The sequence below is a fragment of the Ranitomeya variabilis genome, chromosome 4, assembly GCF_051348905.1.
Source record: "Ranitomeya variabilis isolate aRanVar5 chromosome 4, aRanVar5.hap1, whole genome shotgun sequence".
Classification (NCBI taxonomy): Eukaryota; Metazoa; Chordata; class Amphibia; order Anura; family Dendrobatidae; genus Ranitomeya; species Ranitomeya variabilis.
The window spans coordinates 659,434,013-659,457,262 of NC_135235.1; the positions used below are offsets into that span (position 1 = coordinate 659,434,013).

At 46.3% G+C, this 23,250-nt stretch overlaps 1 protein-coding gene across 3 annotated transcripts in view; it reads left to right on the plus strand.

Annotated features, from left to right (window-relative positions):
• Nucleotides 1-4,080: 4,080 nt before the first annotated feature.
• Nucleotides 4,081-23,250, plus strand: part of LOC143767519 (uncharacterized) — a 37,375-nt gene continuing 18,205 nt past the window's right edge. Inside the window, exons 1-7 of one of the 3 annotated variants that reach the window (XM_077255923.1) lie at nt 4,081-4,100; nt 18,015-18,112; nt 20,104-20,247; nt 20,373-20,552; nt 20,635-20,758; nt 20,841-20,938; nt 21,137-21,227. In XM_077255923.1, coding sequence (XP_077112038.1) covers nt 20,176-20,247; nt 20,373-20,552; nt 20,635-20,758; nt 20,841-20,938; nt 21,137-21,227 — 565 coding nt within the window. In that variant the 5' untranslated portion in view covers nt 4,081-4,100; nt 18,015-18,112; nt 20,104-20,175. The other 2 variants (XM_077255921.1, XM_077255922.1) reach the window with 2 other exon arrangements.

Genomic DNA, 23,250 nt, shown 5'->3' on the forward strand with positions numbered 1-23,250 from the left:
CAAAAAAATTTACTTCAGCTCCAATTTGTTTTATTTTACCAAGGGTAACAGGAGAACATGGACCGCAAAAGTTGTTGTACAATTTGTCCTGAGTACCCCAATACCCCATATGTAGGGGTAAACCACTGTTTGAGCGCATGGCAGAGCTCGCAAGGGAAGGAGCACCAATTTTCACCCCCAATTTTTTATTTTCCCAAGGTTAACAGAAGAAATTGTACCCCAAACATTGTTGTGAAATGAGTATGCTGATACCCCATATGTGGGGGTAAACCACTGTTTGGGCGCATGGCAGAGCTCGGAAAGGAAGGAGTGCCATTTGACTTTTCAATGCAAAATTGGCTGGAATTGAGATGGGACGCCATGTTGCGTTGGGGAGAACCTGATGTGCCTAAACATTGAAACCCCCCACAAGTGACACCATTTTGGAAATCAGACCCCCTAAGGAACTTATCTAGATGTGTGGTGAGCACTTTGACCCACCAAGTGCTTCACAGAAGTTTATAATGTAGAGCCGTAAAAATAAAATATAATATTTATTCACAAAAATGAACTTTTCGCCCCCAATGTTTTATTTTCCCAAGGGTACCAGAAGAAATTGTACCCCAAATGTTGTTGTGCAATTTGTCCTGAGTACACTGATACCCCATATGTGGGGGTAAACCACTGTTTGGGTGCATGGCAGAGCTCGGAAGGGAATGAGCGCCGTTTGACTTTTCAGTGCAAAATTGGCTGGAATTAAGATGGGACGCCATGTTGAATTTGGAGAGCCCCTGATGTGCCTAAACATTGAAACCCCCCACAAGTGACACCATTTTGGAAAGTAGACCCCTTAAGGATCTTATCTAGATGTGTTGTGAGAGCTTTGAACCCCCAAGTGTTTCTTTTTTTGTTCCACAAAAATTATTTTTTAGCCCCCAATTTTGTATTTTCCCAAGGGTAACAGGAGAAATTGGACACCAAAAGTTGTTGTGCAATTTGTCCTGAGTACGCTGATACCCCATATGTGGGGGTAACCACCGTTTGGGCGCATGGCACAGCTCGAAAGGGAAGGAGTGCCATTTGGAATGCAGACTTTGATAGAATGGTCTGCAGGCGTCACATTGTGTTTGCAGAGCCCTTGATGCACCTAAACAGTAGAAACCCCCCACAAGTGACCCCATATTAGAAACTAGACCCCCCAAGGAACTTTTCTAGATGTGTTGTGAGAACTTTGAACCCCTAAGTGTTTCACTACAGTTAATAACGCAGAGCCGTGAAAATAAAAAATCATTTTTTTCCTACAGAAATGGTCTTTTAGCCCCCCAAATTTTTATTTTCCCAAGGGTAACAAGAGAAATCGGACCCCAGAAGTTGTTGTCCAATTTGTCCTAAGTACGCTGATACCCCATATGTTGGGGTAAACCCGTTTGGGTGCACGGGAGAGCTCGGAAGGGAAGGAGCACTGTTTTACTTTTTCAACGTAGAATTGGCTGGAATTGAGATCAGATGCCATGTCGTGTTTGGAGAGCCCTGATGTGCCTAAATAGTGGAAACTCCCAATTCTAACTGAAACCCTAACCCAAACACACCCCTAAGCCTAATCCCAACCACACCCCTAACCCCAACTCCAACACACCCCTAACCCTAATCCCAACCATAACCTTAACCACACCCCTAACCCTGACACACCCCTAATCCCGACCGTAAATGTAATCCAAACCTTAACCCTAGCCCTAACCCTAGCCATAACCCTAATGGGAAAATTGAAATAAATACATTTTTTTAATTTTTTTTATTTTTCCCTAACTAAGGGGGTGATGAAGGGGGGTTTGATTTACTTTTATAGTGGGTTTTTTAGCGGATTTTTATGATTGGCAGCCGTCACACACTAAAAGCTGCTTTTTATTGCAAAAATTTTTTTTTTGCGTTACCACATTTTGAGAGCTATAATTTTTCCATATTTTGGTCCACAGAGTCATGTGAGGTCTTGTTTTTTGCGGGACGAGTTGACGTTTTTATTGGTAATCTTTTCTCCCCATGAGCGTGGCCGATCGCTATGATGTACTATCCCGTCCCTGGGAATTAAGTCCCAGGTCACCTTGACGGGATAGTACGTCAAATGGTATTAAGAGTTTAAGTCTAACCACAGCATGTTCTTCTAAAAATAAAAGTTTAGCACTGTGAAGATGTGAGGTTGTGGGTTATAAAAAAAATCACCTGTGCAGGTTAACGATGCAACTATTTTTACTCCATACATCCATGGTTGTACAACAAATCCAGGTAGATGGCAAAAATACAATGTCCTCAGTCCACAAGTTCCCAATCTGAGATGGGTAGGTCTATTGGCCCCATACCAGGTGATACCTTCTGACGCCCAACTTTTGGTTGGCCCACAGCTTTTGGAATCTCCAGCCGGTTTGGTGTGCAGTCACAGCCTATGTTCTTCCAGATGATGGATATTACATAGTTATTAAGGTTGAAGGAAGACTTTAAGTCCATCTAGTTCAACCCATAGCCTAACCTAACATGCCCTAACATGTTGATCCAGGGGAAGGCAAAAAAACCCCATGTGGTAAGAGTAAGCTCCACCATGGGGAAAAAAATTCCTTCCCGACCCCACATACGGCAATCAGACTAGTTCCCTGGATCAACGCCCTATTAAGGAATCTAGTGTATATACCCTGTAACATTATATATATATATATAGATATCACGACCGTAGCTCATGGATACCCTTTCTGCCAACAAACAATCTCCAAAACTTCATAGACCATCCATCCATCCCAGCTCGGATCCTCTAATAGCGAAGTCACTCCAACTGCCTGATTCAACCCATGTGGCTTTTTTCCCCCTCCCCCTTAAATATTTTCCTTTAGCTCACAGAATGAAGCATATTCCATCACCTGGCTTGCATGTGATACCCCCTGTTGTAACGGCTCCTCTGGGTCTACTATCCTCAACCACACAATGGGCGGATCGCGATTCCGCTCGTGCTCATTACGCGCACATGTCAGCTGTACAAAACAGCTGACATGTCGCGGCTTTGAGGTGGGCTCACCGCCGGAGCCCACCTCAAAGCAGGGGATCTGCCAGCTGACGTACTATTTCGGCAGCTGGCAGAAAGGGGTTAAACACAATAGACAGGTTGGGGCCGTCCTGATAGATACAACTTGTCGTGGTAGAACGGCTTTTATGCTTTTTAGATCAAATTAGCATTAACTAAATTCCTCATGCTATTTGGTGTTTTTCTGGAATTTTTGTCTGTGAAACGGCCACAGTGTGAACGTGCTCTCACACTCGGCAGATTTATTTCTTTGGTTTTCTTTGGTACACCTCGTACACACAGAACTCCGCTCCGTACACACGGCTCCGCTCCGTACACCTCGTACAAACGCGGCTCCGCTCCGTACACCTCGTACAAACGCGGCTCCGCTCTGTACATCTCGTACACACATTATTCCGCTCCGTACACATGCGGCTCCGGTCCGAACACCTCGTACACACACGGCTCTCCTCCGTACACCTCGCTCAGACGCGGCTCCGGTCCGAACACCTCGTACACACGCGGCTCCGCTCCGTACACCTCGTACACGCGGCTCCGCTCCGTACACTTCGTACACACGCGGCTCTCCTCCGTACACCTCGTACACACGGCTCCGTTCCGTACACCTCGCTCAGACGCGGCTCCGGTCCGAACACCTCGTACACACACGGCTCCGCTCCGTACACCTCATACACACGCGGCTCCGCTCCGTACACCTCGTACACGCGGCTCCGCTCCGTACACCTCGTACACACGCGGCTCTGCTCCCTACACTTCGTACACACAGAACTCCGCTCCGTACACACAAAGCCCGGCTCCGTATTCCTCATTCAAACAGCTCCCCTCCGTACACATCGTACACCCATTGCTCTGCTCCGTACACCCCATACACCCACGGATCCGCTCTGTACACCTCGTACACACACGGCTCTGCTACATCCACACAGTAGTAAATCCCTCCTGCATACACTGAGGCCCCTGATCATGTGACCCCTGACTCCTCCCCTCCTGTGACCTCATCCCAGGTCCTGTGTGCACAGAACAGCCATATATGTGGTGTGCGGCTCTGCAGGTGGAGGTAGGTGCTGGAGATTCCCCATTACTGGGCGGGGGGCAGTAACCCCTTCAGTGCTGAGAATGTTTTTTTGTTTTTGTTGCTACTTTCTAAGAATCGTAACATTTTGTTCCTCTCTGATAGATACATATGACCCAACTATAAAAAAACAGGAAGTAAGGAAACATATTGCTCTGCTCTCATAGTACAGTGGCCTTTCTTGCCACCACACAGTATAATGTTCCCCCAGTACCGCCATCCCCCCCACACACAGTATAATGTTCCCACAGTACCGCCATCCCCACATACAGTATAATGTTCCCACAGTACTGCCATCCCCCCACACAGTATAATGTTCCCCCAGTACCGCCATCCCCCCCACACACAGTATAATGTTCCCACAGTACCGCCATCCCCACATACAGTATAATGTTCCCACAGTACTGCCATCCCCCCACACAGTATAATGTTCCCCCAGTACCGCCATCCCCCCCACACACAGTATAATGTGCCCACAGTACCGTCATCCCCACACACACAGTATAATGTTCCCACAGTACCGCCATCCCCCCACACAGTATAATGTTCCCACAGTACCGCCATCCCCCCACACAGTATAATGTTCCCACAGTACCGCCATCCCACAAACACAGTATAATGTTCCCACAGTACTGCCATCCCCCCACACACAGTATAATGTTCCCACAGTACCGCCATCCCCACATACAGTATAATGTTCCTACAGTACCGCCATCCCACCAGAAACAGTATAATGTTCCCCCAGTACCGCCATCCCACCACACACAGTATAATGTTCCCACAGTACCGCCATCCCCCCACACACAGTATAATGTTCCCACAGTACCGCCATCCCCCCCACACACAGTATAATGTTCCGCCAGTACCGCCCTCCCCCCACACAGTATAATGTCCCCACAGTACCGTCATCCCTCCACACACAGTATAATGTTCCCCCAGTACCGCCATCCCCCCACACACAGTATAATGTTCCCACAGTACCGCCATCCCACCACACACAGAAGAATATTCCCCCAGTACCGCCATCCCCCCACACACAGTATAATGTTCCCACAGTACCGTCATCCCCCCACACACAGTATAATGTTCCCACAGTACCGCCATCCCCCCACACAGTATAATGTTCCCACAGTACCGCCATCCCCCCACACAGTATAATGTTCCCACAGTACCGCCATCCCACAAACACAGTATAATGTTCCCACAGTACCGCCAGCCCACCAGATACAGTATAATGTTCCCCCAGTACCGCCATCCCACCACACACAGTATAATGTTCCCACAGTACCACCATCCCTCCACACACAGTATAATGTTCCCACAGTACCACCATCCCCCACACAGTATAATGTTCCCACAGTACCGCCATCCCTCCACACACAGTATAATGTTCCCCAGTACCGCCATCCCCCCACACACAGTATAATGTTCCCACAGTACCGCCATCCCACCACACACAGAAGAATATTCCCCCAGTACCACCATCCCCCCACACACAGTATAATGTTCCCACAGTACCGCCATCCCACCACACACAGAGGAATATTCCCCCAGTACCGCCATCCCCCCACACACAGTATAATGTTCCCACAGTACCGTCATCCCCCCACACAAAGTATAATGTTCCCACAGTACCGCCATCCCCCACACACAGCATAATGTTCCCACAGTACCGCCATCCCCCCACACACGGTATAATGTTCCCACAGTACCGCCATCCCCCACACACAGTATAATGTTCCCACAGTACCGCCATCCCCCACACACACAGTATAATGTTCCCACAGTACCGCCATCCCACCAGAAACAGTATAATGTTCCCCCAGTACCGCCATCCCACCACACACAGTATAATGTTCCCACAGTACCGCCATCCCCCCACACACAGTATAATGTTCCCACAGTACCGCCATCCCCCCCACACACAGTATAATGTTCCGCCAGTACCGCCCTCCCCCAACACAGTATAATGTCCCCACAGTACCGTCATCCCTCCACACACAGTATAATGTTCCCCCAGTACCGCCATCCCCCCACACACAGTATAATGTTCCCACAGTACCGCCATCCCACCACACACAGAAGAATATTCCCCCAGTACCGCCATCCCCCCACACACAGTATAATGTTCCCACAGTACCGCCATCCCCCACACACAGTATAATGTTCCCACAGCACTGCTATCCCCCCACACACAGTATAATGTTCCCAGAGTACCACCATTTCCCCACACACAGTATAATGTTCCCACAGTACCGCCATCCCACCAGATACAGTATAATGTTCCCACAGTACCGCCATCCCCCACACACAGTATAATGTTCCCACAGCACTGCTATCCCCCCACACACAGTATAATGTTCCCAGAGTACCACCATTTCCCCACACACAGTATAATGTTCCCACAGTACCGCCATCCCACCAGATACAGTATAATGTTCCCCCAGTACCGCCATCCCACCACACACAGTATAATGTTCCCCCAGTACCGCCATCCCACCACACACAGTATAATGTTCCCCCAGTACTGCCATCCCACCACACACAGAAGAATATTCCCCCAGTACCACCATCCCACCAGACACAGTATAATGTCTCCCCTGTACTGCTATCCCCCACACACACACATTATGATAGTACAAGTTGCCCCCCATGGTATGGCACCCCGACCTCCTAATTAATAATTCCCCCCTTGCCCCACTCGTTGGTGCAGATACAGGGACACAGCACCGACCTACTGGATCAGTTTCCCCAGGATGTGGAGATGTGGCCCCAGGGCCGGTGCTATAGATGTATGAGGGGCTGTTATCTGCGGGGGGAGCTGTACATGTAATGGAGACATTCTAGGGACAGATTATCCCAGAAGTAGAACTTTTTCTCTTTAGTGAATGTAGCTGGATTTTACCTTGTTGTTTTCTGTTTATAATTTATTGACCTCGTTCTAGGACCCCAATGTTAGACCCCGGCTGTCATGGAGATATATTGGGAGATTTCTAGGCGAAAAGAGCCCCACAGCTCTATCTGCCTCAAATATAATAAAAATAACCATAATTGAGAGTCCTCAGTAGTTGATGCCTTTAATGACTGAAAAGATGGGATAAAATATAATATAAACTGAAGAAAAGACCGGAGGAGTCTGGAGAACGGCTATTTGTTCCCATCTTCTCAGTCGGCCATTAAGTGCACCAACTACTGAGGACTCTCCATTTTGATGATTTTTCTATCTACTGGATAACACAGTACAGATATATATTTTTCCTGTCAGATAAGATGGAGGAGGCTCAATATCTATCTCTTTCTGCCTCAGATACAATAATGGATGTTTTCTTTCAGTTACTTCAGATATAGAAGATTTCTTCTCTTTGTCTTCATGAAGATTGGGGAATGTTTTTGTTCTGTTTTGCTAAAATCATGATGTTTTCTTCACATAAAACATTTTTTCAAGAACCCTCATTAGTGCGATCATACAGCATACAAGCCTCTGATGGCTCCGGTGATGCCCTGTACTACTGTAGTGCGGGGTATTATCCCTGCCAGTCAGTGTGATACTAGTGGCCCCATACACTTGAGATAGCTGTTGGCCGGAAAATCATTCTGCTAATGTCTATCTCTCCCGACTCCCCCCCCACACACAAGAACATTCTTACAGGCAGCCGGTGGTGATGGACTCAGTGACGGACTCTGGCCAGATATGTTCCTAGAGCCGTGGTAGAAGATGACGATGTCGTCCTCATCATGAAGTAGTTATTTCTCATGTCACGTGTAATGAATATCTCCTGCAGTATTGCTAATGCCGATTCCAGTGTCTGTAAATGAGACGAGAATTAACGTTATGGAAGATGAGTCTATGAGAAACGTATTCAGCTGCCGACTCCGAGGAAGAAACTGCTTGGTGTGTGTGACCTAAAATATATAGGATTTATTAGTAGGTGGAAAGAAAAGCTGAATATTGTATAATAATACAAATAGTAATACTAAATTTAATGATCCCCCGCTACTCACGTGCCACCACTGCTTTGGTCGCAAGTTTCTGTATTTCCTGGTTAGTAATCTATATATATAATTGTCTAAGGGTTTTTCTGTCTGTTTGTCTGTCCCGTTTATTCATTTGCTGATTGGTCGAGGCCGCCTGGGCCTCGACCAATCAGCGACGGGCACAGTATCGACGTAGAAATCCCGCGTCTCTGATTGGTCGAGGCCTGGCGGCCTCGACCAATCAGCGACGGGCATAGCATGGCGACGATGATGTCATAATGGAAATCCCACGTCTCTGATTGGTCGAGGCCTGGCGGCCTCGACCAATCAGCGACGGGCACAGTATCGACGTAGATGTCATAATGGTTGCCATGGCGACGATGATGTCAAAAAGGTTGCCTCGACCAATCAGCGACGGGCACAGTCGGAATCATCATTGTCCATATACTAAGGGGACATGCATATTCTAGAATACCCGATGCGTTAGAATCGGGCCACAATCTAGTAATAATTATATTTTTGTAGCATCAACATATTCCACAGGTAGTGATGAGCGAGTGTACTCGTTGCTCGGGTTTTCCCAAGCACTCTCGGGTGGTTTCCGAGTATTTGTGACTGCTCAGAGATTTTCTTCTTGTCTATGCAGCTGCATGATTTATGGCTGCTAGCCAGCCTGAGTACATGTGGGGGGTTGCCTGGTTGCTTGGGAATCCCCACATGTATTCAAGCTGTCTAGCAGTCACAAATCATGCAGCTGTGTCAACAAAAACTAAATCTCCGAGCACATCCAAATATTTGGAGACCACCCGAGCAACGAGTATACTCACTCATCACTATCCGCAGCCCTTTAAAATTCAGAGGAAACACATACAGAAAATATCAGACATGACAGAGAAAGACATAATTCAACAGACACTAAGAGGAGTGAGGGCTTTGCTGGCAATCTATGAGGAAATACTGGGGGCACAAAAAGTAAATGGTAATAAAAGTGCTAGTCATGTATGGTCCTGATATCAATATAATAAATAGGGTATTCAAGTAACGCTGCATGAACCGGTCACCAGCCAATATCTACAAGTGCAGCTATGGAGAGCGTGTATACAGATGATGCAAGGGACTAGATTTGGAGGAAAATTTTGGAAGACCAAAATGTGAATCTACTATATAATTGTCTAAGGGTACTTCCGTCTTTCTGTCGCGGTTATTCGTTCGCTGATTGGTCTCGGCAGCTGCTGCCGTGACCAATCAGTGACGCGCACAGTCCGGAAAAAAATGGCGGCTCCTTACTCCCCGCACTCACTGCCCGGCGACCGCATACACCCCTCCGGTCAGCGCTCACACAGGGTTAATGCCAGCGGTAACGGACCGCGTTATGCCGTGGGTAACGCACTCCATTACCGCCGCTATTAACCCTGTGTGTCCCCAACTTTGTACTATTGACTCTGCCTATGCGGCATCAATAGTACAAAATGTAATGTTAAAAATAATTTTAAAAAAACCTGCTATACTCACCCTCTGTAGTCCGCTGAGCCGCTCGCGCGGCCCGCCATCTTCCGTTACAGGTTGCGGTGGCAAAGATCGTATGGCAGAAGGACCTGCCATGACGTCACGGTCATGTGACCACGCCGTCATGACAAGGCCTGCGCGGAAAGGACCAGCCGTGACGTCACGGTCATGTCACCACTACACGGTCATGTGACCGCAACGTCATAACAGGTCCTGCGGTCAGACCAGCCCTGGAACCGGAAGCTGCCGTGGACTACAATGGGCCCTCGGAAAGGTGAGTATATGTTTATTTTTTATTTTTTAACCTGTGACAAATGTGGCTGGGCAATATACTACGTGACTGGCCAATATACTACGTCATTGTGTGCTGTATATTACTTCGCTGTGCAATATACTACATGGCTCTGTGCTGTATACTATGTCGCTGGGCAATATACTACGTAACTGGGCAATATACTACGGCGCTGAGCAATATACTACGTCGCTGGGCAATATACTACGTCGCTGGGCAATATACTACGTCGCTGGGCAATATACTACGTCGCTGGGCAATATACTACGTCGCTGGGCAATATACTACGTCGCTAGGCAATATACTACGTGGCTGGGCAATATACTACGTGGCTGGGCAATATACTACGTGGCTGGGCAATATACTACGTGGCTGGGCAATATACTACGTGGCTGGGCAATATACTACGTGGCTGGGCAATATACTACGTGGCTGGGCAATATACTACATGGCTGGGCAATATACTACGTGGCTGGGCAATATACTACGTGGCTGGGCAATATACTACGTCACTGGGCAATATACTACGTGACTGGGCAATATACTACGTGGCTGGGCAATATACTACGTGGACATGCATATTCTAGAATTCCCGATGCGTTAGAATCGGGCCACCATCTAGTAGTTAGATAAGTGAGGAGAGGGGATGGGACCGCCTAAATAAACAGATTTTTAGGACTCACTTAAAACTGTGGGTATTGGGAAATAATTTGATTATCTGGGGTAGTGCATTCCAGAGAATTGACACAGCACTTGAAAAGTCTTGGAAATGGGAGTAAGGCTATGTGCACACATAGCGGTTTTTACCGCGGAACCGCAGCGATTTTGATGCTGCGGGTCCGCAGCAGTTTCCATTGCGTTTACAGTAAACATGTAAACCAATGGGAAACCGCAAACCGCTGTGCACATGCTGCGGGAAAAACCGTGCAGAAACGCAGCGGTTTACAACCAGCAGCATGTCACTTCTTTGTGCAGAATCGCAGCGATTCTGCACACATAGAAATGCATTGATCGGCTTACTTCCCGCATGTGGCTGTGCCCACGATGCGGGAAGTAAGCGGATAATGTGCAGATGGTACCCGGGGTGGAGGAGAGGAGACTCTCCTCCAGGCCCTGGGAACCATATTTGTGGTAAAAAAAAAGAATTAAAATAAAAAATAATGATATACTCACCTCTCAGCGCTGCACGCGGCCGTCCGATCTCAGGTTTGCTATGCGAGCAGGACCTGCGGTGACGTCGAGGTCACATGACCGTGACGTCGCGGTCACATGACCGTGACGTCACGAAGGTCCTTCTCGCACAGCATCTTTGGAAACGGACCGCCGCGTGCAGCGCCGAGGAGATCGGGACGTCAGAGGGTGAGTATATAACCATGTTTTATTATTTTTAACATTACTATTGATGCTGCATATTGCTGCATATGCAGCATCAATAGTATAGGAGTAAACCCGCAGCGGAAACCGCAAGAAAAAACATGATAAATCTGCAGGTATAACCGCAGTGGTTTTGCTCTGCAGATTTATCAAATCCGCTGCGGGAGAACCCGCAGGGACCCGAACCTACGTGTGCACATGGCCTAAGAGGTTTGGATTATTGAGAATTTTAGTCTTAGGTCATTAGCAGAGCAGAGGGCACAGGTAGGGTGGTAGACAGAGATGATAGAGGACATTATAGGGTGGGTCAGAACTGTGGTGCACTTTTGTATTGTATTCTATTCTATTCTATTCTATATTGTATTCTATAGCTTGATGGGCAACCAGTGCAATGACTCACACAGGTTGGAGGCATCTGTGTAGAGGTTGGACAGGAATATGGTCCTGGCTGCTGCATTCAGGATGGATTGGAGGGTTTAGTAAGTGAGAGACCGATTAGTAGAGAGATGCAATAGTCCAGATGAGAACACATACGAGCAATAGAGTTTTTGCAGAGTCAAAGGTGAGGAAAAATTTGGATTCTGGAGATGTTTTTGAGGTGTAGCTGACATGAGCTAGTGAATGATCGGATGCACGGAGTGAAGGAAAGATCTGCATCAAACATAACCCCAAGACAGCGTGTGTGCTGCTTAGTAGTTATGGTTGAACCACAAATGGAAATGGTAATATTGGGTTTAGGAAGCTTAGTAGAGGTAGGAAACACAAGGAGTTTCGTTTTTGACAGATTCAGTTTATAGATATAGGGAGGGCATGATGTTATATACAGCAGACAGACAATTGCTGGCATTCCCCACTAATAAAGTGGTGATGTCAGAAGACAATGTGTATAATTGGGTGTCATCAGCATAGAGCTGGTACTGAAAACCGAATCTGCTGATGGTTTGACCAATAGGGGTGGTGTATAGTGAGGAGAGGAGGGAACCTAGGACTGAACCCTGACAGTAAAGGGAAGAGACAGCAAAAGGTACAATGAAGAGTGGTCAGAAAGGTAGGAGGTCTCAGTAGCTTAAAGACTGATGGAGTGGAGCATAGTGAAGAGGAGCTGGAGATCCACAGTGTCAAATGCTGCAGACAGATCTATGGAAATCAACAGGGAATAGTGACCATTAGATTTAGCTGTTAGTAGGTCGTTAGAGACTTTAGTGAGGGCAATTTCTGTAGAGTGTAAGGAGCATAAACCGAATTGCAAAGGGTCAAGAAGAGAGTTTTCAAGACATAGTGGGTCAGGTCTGTAGTTAGAAGCGCAATTCTGGTCGAGGCATGGTTTATTAGGTAATTGGACTATTCTGATGTGTTTGAAGAAAGAGAGAAAGATACTGGATGAGAGGTTAAATATTTTAGTTATGTGAGTGGTGACAGCTGGAGAGATGGATTGAAGGAGATAAGAGGGAATAGGATCAGTGTTGCAAGTAGTAGTGCGAGAAGATGTGACAGGTTCGAAGAAAGAAAGTGAGCTTGATGAAGTGCGGGATGGAAGGGAATGCAACAAATCAGTGAATTGGGATAAAATTTCAGCCTTAACAAACCTGACAAACATAGCCACCTCATAGCAAGAGCCTCTGCAACCCCCCCATGAAGTACCCCATGCCGCCGTCGTCTTTTTCTAGGAAGAAAATGGCGGTCGCATGCATAGTGCGTGCGCAGAGACCTGCCAGCCGGCACCAGGCAACAATAAGAAATTATTCCTATTGGTTCATTTTGATCACTGTGAAAGACCCTATCACAGTAATCAAAATTAAAAAAATAGTAAATTAAACCGCCCTTTTTCATCCCCTTAGTTAGGTAAAAATAATAAAATGCAAAAAATGTATTTATTTCCATTAGGGTTAGAGTTGTGATTGGGTTGTGGTTATGGTTGGGATTAGAATCAGGGTTGGGATTAGGGTCAGGGGTGTGTTAGGGTTAGGTTTGTTGTTAAGGTTATGGTTAGGGTTGGGATTAGGGTTAGGGGTGTGTTGGGGTTAGAGTTACTGTTAGGGTTGGGAGTAGGGTTAGGAGTGTGTTGGGGTTAGGGTTGCAGTAAGAAATGGGGGGTTCCTCTGTTTAGGTAAATCAAGGGGTCTCCAAATGTGATATGGTGCCACCATTGATTCCAGCCAATTTTACATAAAAAAAGTCAAACGGTGCTCCCTCCCTTTTGAGCCCTGCCATGCACCCAAAGGCTGCCGTCACACTAGCAGTATTTGGTCAGTATTTTACATCAGTATTTGCAAGCCAAAACCCGGAGTGGGTGTTAAATGCAGAAGTGGTGCATATGTTTCTATTATACTTTTCCTCTAATTGTTCCACTCCTGGTTTTGGCTTACAAATACTGATGTAAAATACTGACCGAATACTGCTAGTTTGACGGCAGCCAAATAGTAAGTTTCCCCTACATATGGTATATCAGTGTACTCAGGAGAAATTGCACAAGTGCTGTGGTCCATTTTCTCTTGATACCCTTATGAAAATAAAAAAATGGTTCCAAAGTAAATTTTTTGTGAAAAAAGTTAAATGTTCATTTTTTCCTTCCACGTTGCTTTAGTTCTCATGAAGCATTTGAAGGATTAATAGACTTCTTGAATATGGTTTTGCGCACCTTGAGGGGTGCAGTTTTTAGAATGTTATCACTTTTGGGTATATTGACACCCCAAACTCACTTCAAATGTGAGGTGGTCCCTAAAAAAATGGTTTTGTAAATTTTGTTGAAAAAATGAGAAATCGCTTGTCAAATTTTAACCTTTATAACGTCCTAACAAAAAAACACTCTCTGATTTAAGGGTACAACAATTAAAAGTTTGAAAATTGCTAAATTTTCACAATTTTTGCCAAATTTTTCATAAATAGACGCAAGTTATATCGAAGAAATTTTACCACTAACATGAAGTACAATATGTCACGAAAAAACATTCTCAGAATCAGTGGGATACGTTGAAGCGTTCTACAGCTATAACCTCATAAATTGACAATGGTCAGAATTGTAAAAATTGGCTTGGTCATTAAGTACCAAATTTGGCTGTGTCAATGAGAGATAATAATGGAGGTATCGTGTTTCCAAGCCACACATTTAATTACATTTTTGAGATCTCTGGAACAGACCGAACGCTTTCCAGAGTCTCAATCCGTTCTAGCACCCCAGGATGGGGAGTTAAGCCCCCGTCTCACATAGCGAGATCGCTAGCGATATCGCTGCTGAGTCACAAGTTTTGTGACGCAACAGCGACCTCAGTAGCGATCTCGCTATGTGTGACACGTACCAGCGATCAGGCCCCTGCTGTGAGATCGCTGGTCGTGTCGGAATGGCCTGGACCTTTTTTTGGTCGCTGAGGTCCCGCTGACATCGCTGAATCGGTGTGTGTGACACCGATCCAGCGATGTCTTCACTGGTAACCAGGGTAAACATCGGGTTACTAAGCGCAGGGCCGCGCTTAGTAACCCGATGTTTACCCTGGTTACCAGCGTAAATGTAAAAAAAAACAAACAGTACATACTCACCATCTGATGTCCGTCAGGTCCCTTGCCGTCTGCTTCCTGCTCTGACTGAGATCCGGCCGTACAGCGAGAGCGCAGCACAGCAGTGACGTCACCGCTGCGCTCTCGCTGTACGGCGGCTCAGTCAGAGCAGGAAGCAGACGGCAAGGGACCTGACGGACATCAGATGGCGAGTATGTACTGTTTTTTTTTTTTTACATTTACGCTGGTAACCAGGGTAAACATCGGGTTACTAAGCGCGGCCCTGCGCTTAGTAACCCGATGTTTACCCTGGTTACCCGGGTGCTGCAGGGGGACTTCGGCATCGTTGAAGACAGTTTCAACGATGCCGAAGTCGTTCCCCTGATCGTTGGTCGCTGGAGAGAGCTGTCTGTGTGACAGCTCCCCAGCGACCACACAGCGACTTACCAACGATCACGGCCAGGTCGTATCGCTGGTCGTGATCGTTGGTAAATGTGAGACGGGGCCTTTACACAGATCAGCTAGTACAAGCCAGGTAGCACCAGGTAGGGTGTTTGTTTTCTAAGCGCAACAGGGGCTCGACTGGATCTGATAGCGCCAGAACTGCCCCCGTACGACCTTCCATTGGGAAGTTATAATCTTTCATAGGTTTGTAGAGTTTTAGCTACAAACCCCAGAGGAGAGGAATAAGGAGCATCCTGGAGGTGGAACAAGGAATAACCAGCCAAGGAGTTAAATGCTTGTATAAGGCCATGCATGCTGTTTACTTCTAAAAAGAGGGCCATGTCAAGTAATGTGCTAGAAAGAACTGGAACCAGCTGGCAGCTCCATGCCCCCATGCGGTCCAGCACACATGGTCAAACATCAAACCACTAACTGACATGTTTCATCTTATATCTTTTGTACTTCACCTGTATTTGCATATCTGACAATTGCATATGTATAATCATTGTGTATATTGGGTAGTGTCTGTGTGAAACTGTGCCAAGCTGAGCTTACATGTCCCCAGGTAGTCACATTAGTGCAAGTGAGGAGACTACCGTGTGATCCCTCTGACGTAATAGGGACGTCAGGTGGGGTGGCGAGGTTTGGGTTCATCACATGTGGTGGTGCTGATAGCACAGTGGGATTGAGATTATAGTGTGTGTGAGTGTGGGATGCATACTCCCTGACACTAAAGAATTCCAGTAGTAGCTTTTTGTGGCTGGGGACAGCTCAAGAACAGCTCACCACTAGACAGTCTGAGTGCAAATACTGTAAGGTATATGGGTGCATCAGGTGGCAACTTTGTGTCAGTGACCAAAGGCTGCAAGGTTGGCCTCTGGCACCCAGTGGCTGAGCCAGGAATTTGGCCAATGCTATGGACGATGGGGAGGAGGTGGAAGACTATGTTGCTCCTGTCAGAAGGGGAATCAGTTGCTGGTGGTCAGTCCTGCAGTAAGCCGCTCACCACCTGCCCGTCCCCCCAGCCCCATAGGCTCGGATATCCTCCTGCAAGCTACTCTAGCCAGACTCCATGCTGGAGATAAGGCCTTCTATGAGACATTCATGGCTGCAGCAGAACGTCATGAGGAATCTGAGCGTGAACACTAGCTACAAATGCTCAAGTTCCAGTCGCAGACCCCAGCCAGTCGTGAGTCCCCTGAGGTCCAGATCCGGCAGCTGCAGGTGGAGGACTTCCTTCTGCTGGACAAAGGAGGGGACTTGGACACTTTCTTGCTGGCATTTGAAAAAACATGCCATCAATACCATCTGCCTAAGAACCAGTGGGTCCAGTTCATAACCCCTTGCCTCAGGGGTAAGGCCCCAGAAATCTTTGGGTATCTGCCCAGCAAGACCTCCTGGATATCAAGCAGGCTCTGGTCCAGCAGTATAACTTGACCCTTGAGACATACCGGAAGAAGCTGCAGAGAATGCAGCGGGTTCCTGCAGACATCTGAGCCGGTCATATTCGATCCCTACTGAGAGCAGTCAACTAATGGAGCAAGGGATAGGAGCTCACCGGATAGGAGCTCACCACCATCCAGCAACTGAGCAGTTTTTGTGGAAATGCCAGGAGGACCTCCAGCAGTATCTCCATGAAAAGAAAACAAATGGGGCCTATGCAATAGTGACTGTCCCTGCCCTTTCCACCAAACCCAAGGGGTCACCTGCCCATGCTTCCTTCTCCACGTCAGTGGGGGAACTCTGAATATGTCATCTCTGCAAACAGCTTGGACATTTCAAAGCCAGGTGTCTCTAGCGCCAGAAGGGCCCGTCCCCATCCCAGAAACTGTCCACTGTTTTGTGTGTGGGTGAGGATGGCGGGAGGTACATCGACAATTTTCATCTCATGACCATAGGCCAGGCCGTGGCCATGGGACTGTGGGACACTGGTGCCAAGATTACTCAGCCTGAGCTGATATCCCCACAGTATTTAGTACCCAGGAAAATCCTCGCTGTCACCGGGATTGGAGTAGTTGAACTGGCTCTTTGTCGCCAGGGTGTAGTTGGTCTGGGGCGCTAAGAAGGGAGTGTGGGAGGTGGGGGTATACTCAAATTTTCCCATAAGTGTTTTGCTTGGGACAAACTTGGGGAGGCTAATGTCCCAGTATGTGACCACTGAACCCCCAATGCCTGAGCCTCCAGGCAACAATGTAATGTCCTCGCCTGTTTATGTTAACCTGTCTACTAATGGGGATGTGGGTAGTGGTTGATGTACTGTATCTCTCTCCCTTCTGGAGAATATGGGGGGGATTTAAGTGATGCCCATCAACTGTAGTATATCTTAATACAGTCCTCCTTCAGCATGTGTAGCTTCAACAGGACACCTGCGTAACTGCTTCATTCAATCAGATGGGAATTTCATAAAGAGGTTTAAGGAGAATATGGAGTTATCGTATGTCCTAGGCACACATCATTTACATTTTAGTGATCTCTGGAACAGGCCGAACGCCTTCCAGGATCTCTCTGTTCTAGCACCCCAGTGTGGGGCGATACGCCAAATGGCTAGTAGTAGCCAGGTATCAAATCTGTGTTTTGTCTCTGAGCGTGATGGGGGCCCAGCAGGATACGATGGTGCTTGAACCTCCATTCTATTACATTCTGTTGGGAAGTTATGATCTTTCATACGTTTTGGGACTTTTAGCTACAAAACCCCGAGGGGGATAAGGACCATCCCAGTGGCACGGAACAGGGAGTAGCCAACCAAGGGGTTAAATGCTTATGCATGGCCATGTGTTTTCTCTCCATCTCTCTCTTTATCATGTTCACTTCTAAAGGGGGAAACCACGTCAAGTAACGTGCTAGAAGGAACTGGACCCAGCTTGCAGCCCCTTGCTCCCCTGCAATCTAGTACACATGGTCGAACATTAAACCGGTAACTGATATGTTTCATCTTATATCTTTTGTACTACACCTGTATTTGAATATCTGACTACTGTATAAGCATAACCATTGTGTATATAGTGTATTGTCTAGTATGCCCTTAAGGCAATCAAATATATAACTTAACCTTGGGCTGTTCTTTTATTTCGATCCATTACTCCACATGTCCATGTTCTCGGTTTTAACATCACATGCTATCGAGGCTGGTTTCTAGCTCAATTTAAACCCATTAACGGACTAGGCTTATATCTAACAAGGAACTGGTGGCAGTCCTACCAGGCTGGCAGAGCTCTGTTTCACTGGTGCTAGTTAAAGGGACCTCTTAGCCTGTCAGGTTTGTGAGCGAGTGTGGTGCCACGTCAGCAGCTGCATGGGCCACCTTCTCTCACTCCCCGTACCTCCCTGGGACCGTGTAGACAAGGGATGTCTGTGTAAAACTGTGCCAAGCTAACCTTACGTGTCCCCATGGGGTGCAGAACATCACGTTGGTGAGGAGACTGTACCGTGTGTTCCTTCCGACATAATAGTGAAGTCAGACGGGTGACCTTAAATCCTTTTTGATATAGTAGATAAAACATACCTTTAATCAATATCATTAAAACCATGGAACAGGGACAGCCGTTGGTGAGTGGGGGCGCCATATCCGCTGTACAGTAGGGCGCCAACCCCCACAGCTAGGCAGGCATTTAAGAAGCAGGGAGCAGTCTAGCAAGGTATTTATGTTCACTCTGCACTATTTTTTGCACTTTTTGCACTTTTCCATCTGTGTCTCTCACCCTGACACTGCCCTCTCTTTGGGTAAGTTATAGTTAAAATTGGCTTTATCCTATCTCTATCCATATTCCTGTTGAGTAATTGATAGCCCAAGTGGTACACTAACACTAACCTAGGGTTTAAACAGGAGATTTAGGGTAAGCCTACGGTGAGTGGGGGCGCCAATCTCGATATATATTAGGGTGCCAACCTCCGCTGTCAGGTAGTGATTAATAGGGTTTGCTACAGGGCTATATCTAGAGAGCACGGTTGTTTGTTATGTGTGTTTTGTGGTTGTTTTCCATGGTTTTAATTATATTTATTAAAGGTATGCTTTATTTACTATATCAAAAAGGATTTTAGGTCACTTGTTGTATACTCTTGATTCCTTTTGACCTATAGGCAATATTTGGATTTTTGATTTTCTGAAGTCAGACGGGGTAGCGAGGTGCGGGTTTATCACAAATATAATTATATGTTCTGTGGAATTAATGATGAAAAACATACCTTTGCACTAAGGATATCCCATAAAAAAAATCATACAATCCATGAGGATAGTTTGCGTAGGGGGAGAGTGGGTATTCAAGCTGCTTTTGCTATATTACATTGTACCATTTTTGTAAAACCTATTTATACTGTTTCATGTGTTTTATCTCTGATCGTTGATTCTAATCAGGCTGTTCTTACTACAGTCTCCTTCCTTCCTGTTTACAAAACATTTTTTACCACATACCAACCACAGCGATTTTAATTCTTCCTCAGAATGACAAGATATCACGATACATTTTTGAGTGTGTAGCAGATTTCCTGTCTAGTTACCAGTTGCTCTTCCCTAATTATGTACCCTGTATGATTTGTACTGGTTTGTGCAACAGTATTTATACATACCACAACTCCCCCTAACACCACCCCGGACAGTTGCCCACATTTGCATGCTTTGTTCAAACAGTCCAAGTGGATTGTATTCTTTATTTATGGGACATCCTTAATGCAAAGGTATATGTTTTTCATCAGTGATTCCATTCCTGTTATTTAGCACACGATTGTGTTGTGTGCAGTACCGTATGCTCCTTGGTGTGGACTTACCTCTCATATACTTTTTTCTCTTCCGGGACCACGGGTGTGTGTCTATATTTATCCTCAATATGTGTTTACCCCTATCTCTAGTAATTGCATTGTTGCACAGGATTCTTTATGATGTTACGTTGGCCTCATCTTCTACCCATTCAGTTTCCTACAATTTCGGCTCCTGTCAGTGGAGATCTACTATCTAAAATAATTTTCCTGAGTCATCTGTCAAGGATGGATAGGGACAAGATGGCTGAGAGGATATTACACCTCACCCTAGAGATCCTCTTCCGGCTTACTGGAGAGGTGAGAGATTCTGATTAAATCACATTACATTATTCTTATCTATGGGAATAACGGACAGAACTCGAGAGGTGAGGACTCTGGGAATGTCTGTAGTGAGATTTATTACTGTGTCTTTCCATAACCAGGATTACACAGTAGTGAAGAAGACCTCTAGTGAGCGCTGTCAGGACCCTGTGTCTGATGGATGGGGAAGACCACTGAGCCCAATTATGGGGCCTCCACCTCACCCCTTGGTGCATGAGGACATCAATGACCAGAAGATTCTAGAACTCGCCTATAAGATCATTGATCTGCTGAATGGAGAGGTGACACTGCTGGGAATACTGTGACGTTATACAGTAATGCTATGAATGGATCGGGTGATGACTGTATCATTGTATATGTCAGGTTCCTATAAGGTGTCAGGATGTCACCGTCTATTTCTCCATGGAGGAGTGGGAGTATTTAGAAGGACACAAAGATCTGTACAAGGACGTCATGATGGAGGTTCCCCAGCCCCTCACATCATCAGGTAATAGACAGATTAAATACACACTGCCTATAATTATCTGTATGTAAAGAATGAATTCACTCCTTGTATGTGTTTCCTCCAGTTCTATCCAGTAAGAGGACAACACGAGAAAGATGTCCCCATCCTCTTCTTCTTCAGGACTGTAAACAAGAAAATCCAGATGTTCCTCAGGATCATCAGGTAGATGGCGAAAAGGTGTCATGAGCTCTCCCCTATGATGTGTAAACGTCTGTGAAGGCCGTGTTCTCAGTCTTGTTTTATCCACCAGTATTATATGTTTTATACTTGTGTAATGAGAACAGTGGAGATGGCAGGATTAGAGCTGATCATAGATGTGACTTCTCCATCTTTCTGTAACTTTAACAATATTTGTTTCAGGGGAAAGATCTGACCTATATTAATACTATAGAGACATATGTGAGGGGTGATGAGCGGTGTAAAGAGGAGATTCATACAGATACATGGACAGGTGAGTAGTAACCACCAAATGCAGAGAAGTTACAGATTCTTCTTAGTCTTTGTCTGACTCTGCTTTATCGGTTGTCTTGCCCAGTCATTTCACAATTAAAGGTCAGCATTCTGCCTTTAGACGACTGCATGGTCCTCCATCCAAAACTGTCCCTATTAGTTTGAGCATTTATATAAGAACTTGTACTGGAGTAATCCATTGTTGAATCTATGAAGCCAGAAAATAAAATCCCCCCTTTATTAGTAAATTAAATTTAATATTTCTTAATCTTGAAAAGTTTTATCTAAATGTCTAATATTTCTTAAAGAAATTCATCTGCCAAAAAATATTGTCCCCTACAACAGTTTGGATTGCTGAAAGCTACCATGTCACATAATATAATTACCCAGAGATGTCAGACTCTCATAGACTGCTCTATCTTTGTTTCTATCTAGTTCCCATATTTCACATCTGACATGAGTCACTTAATGTAGTTATCAATTTAAAATGCTTAACATGATCCAAGTGATCCTGAGATTGTTGGATTGTATTCTGTGACACATTGTACTTTTCGTAAGTGGTATTTTAGGTAAATTTGTTTTGAGTTTATTTATGGAAAAAATCAGAAATTTGCCAAATATTTTGAAGAATAAGAACGTTAAAACATTGATTTTGTATCCTCTTAAAACAAATAGTTATACCACACAACAGATTTAATAAATAGCACAAAATAAGAGCATGAACCGCACATCCAAAAATCATTGATCTAAAGCCACTAGGCAAAAATTTATATAACTGAACATGTGGTTCTTAGTCTAACATTCTGACCATAGTGTATGAAGCCCACTGCCACGTCACGGCAAACCTCGTAGTGGCTCCTACCGCCCTAATGGAGCTAAGCTGTGCGCTGACCACCCCCACCGAGGCAATGCACCAGCAGGGCAGACGGCCTGGTGCCCCACAGCACCCATGCTGCAAGACTGAGTCCCCATGACTCCAGACCGCACCGCCCCACCAGCACAAAACCACAGTAACAATGGCTGCCACACAGCACCCACAGCAAATGAAAGGAGCACTAAAACTCACCTTCCTCCAGCTCTTCAGTGAGAGCAAAAATGGGCTAGACCCCTTACTTTGCAGTTTCCTGACTTAGCAGGATTGAATTAGCAGGAGACTGCAAAGTAAGGGGTCTAGCCCATTTTTGCTCTCACTGAAGAGCTTGATGGAGGGGAGTTTCATTGCTCCTTACATTTGGTGTTGGTGCTGTGTGGCAGCCATTGTTGCTGGGGCATTGTGCTGGTGGTGCGGCACGGTCTGGAGTCATGGGGACTCTTTCTTACAGCATGGGTGCTGTGAGACACCAGGCCGTCAGCCCTGCCGCTGCAATGCCACTGTGGTGGTGGTCGGCGCTCGGCTCCACTCCATGGGGGTGATGGGGACTCCTTTCATTTGGTGCTGTGTGGCGGTCATTGTTGCTGTGGTTTTGTGTTGGTGGAGCAGCCTGGTGTGGAGACCCCGGGCCGTCAGCCCTGCCAATGCATAGCCGCTGTGGTGGTGTTCGGCACATGGCTCCGCTCCGTTAGGGCCGTAGGACCTATTATGAGGTTTGCCGTGACGTGGCAGTGGGCTTCATACAGTCTGATCGGAATGTTAAGCTGAGAACCTCATGTTCAGTTATATATCTATTTTTGCCGAGAGGCATTGGATCATTGTATTATTTTTGGAGGTGCTGTCCTTTCTCTTTTTTCAGCATATAGCAGGTTCTGTCCTTTTTTTCTTTGGATGTGCACTCCTCCCATTTGGCACAGGGGATTTTAATTAGCAGGAGACTGCAAAGTAAGGGGTCTAGCCCATTTTTGCTCTCACTGAAGAGCTTGATGGAGGGGAGTTTCATTGCGCCTTACAGTTGGTGTTGGTGCTGCGTGGCATCTATTGTTGCTGGAGCTTTGTGCTGGTGGGGCGGCAAGGTCTGGAGTCATGGGGACTCTGTCTTGCAGCATGGGTGCTGTGAGACACCAGGCTGTTGTGAATTAGACTTTTTTGG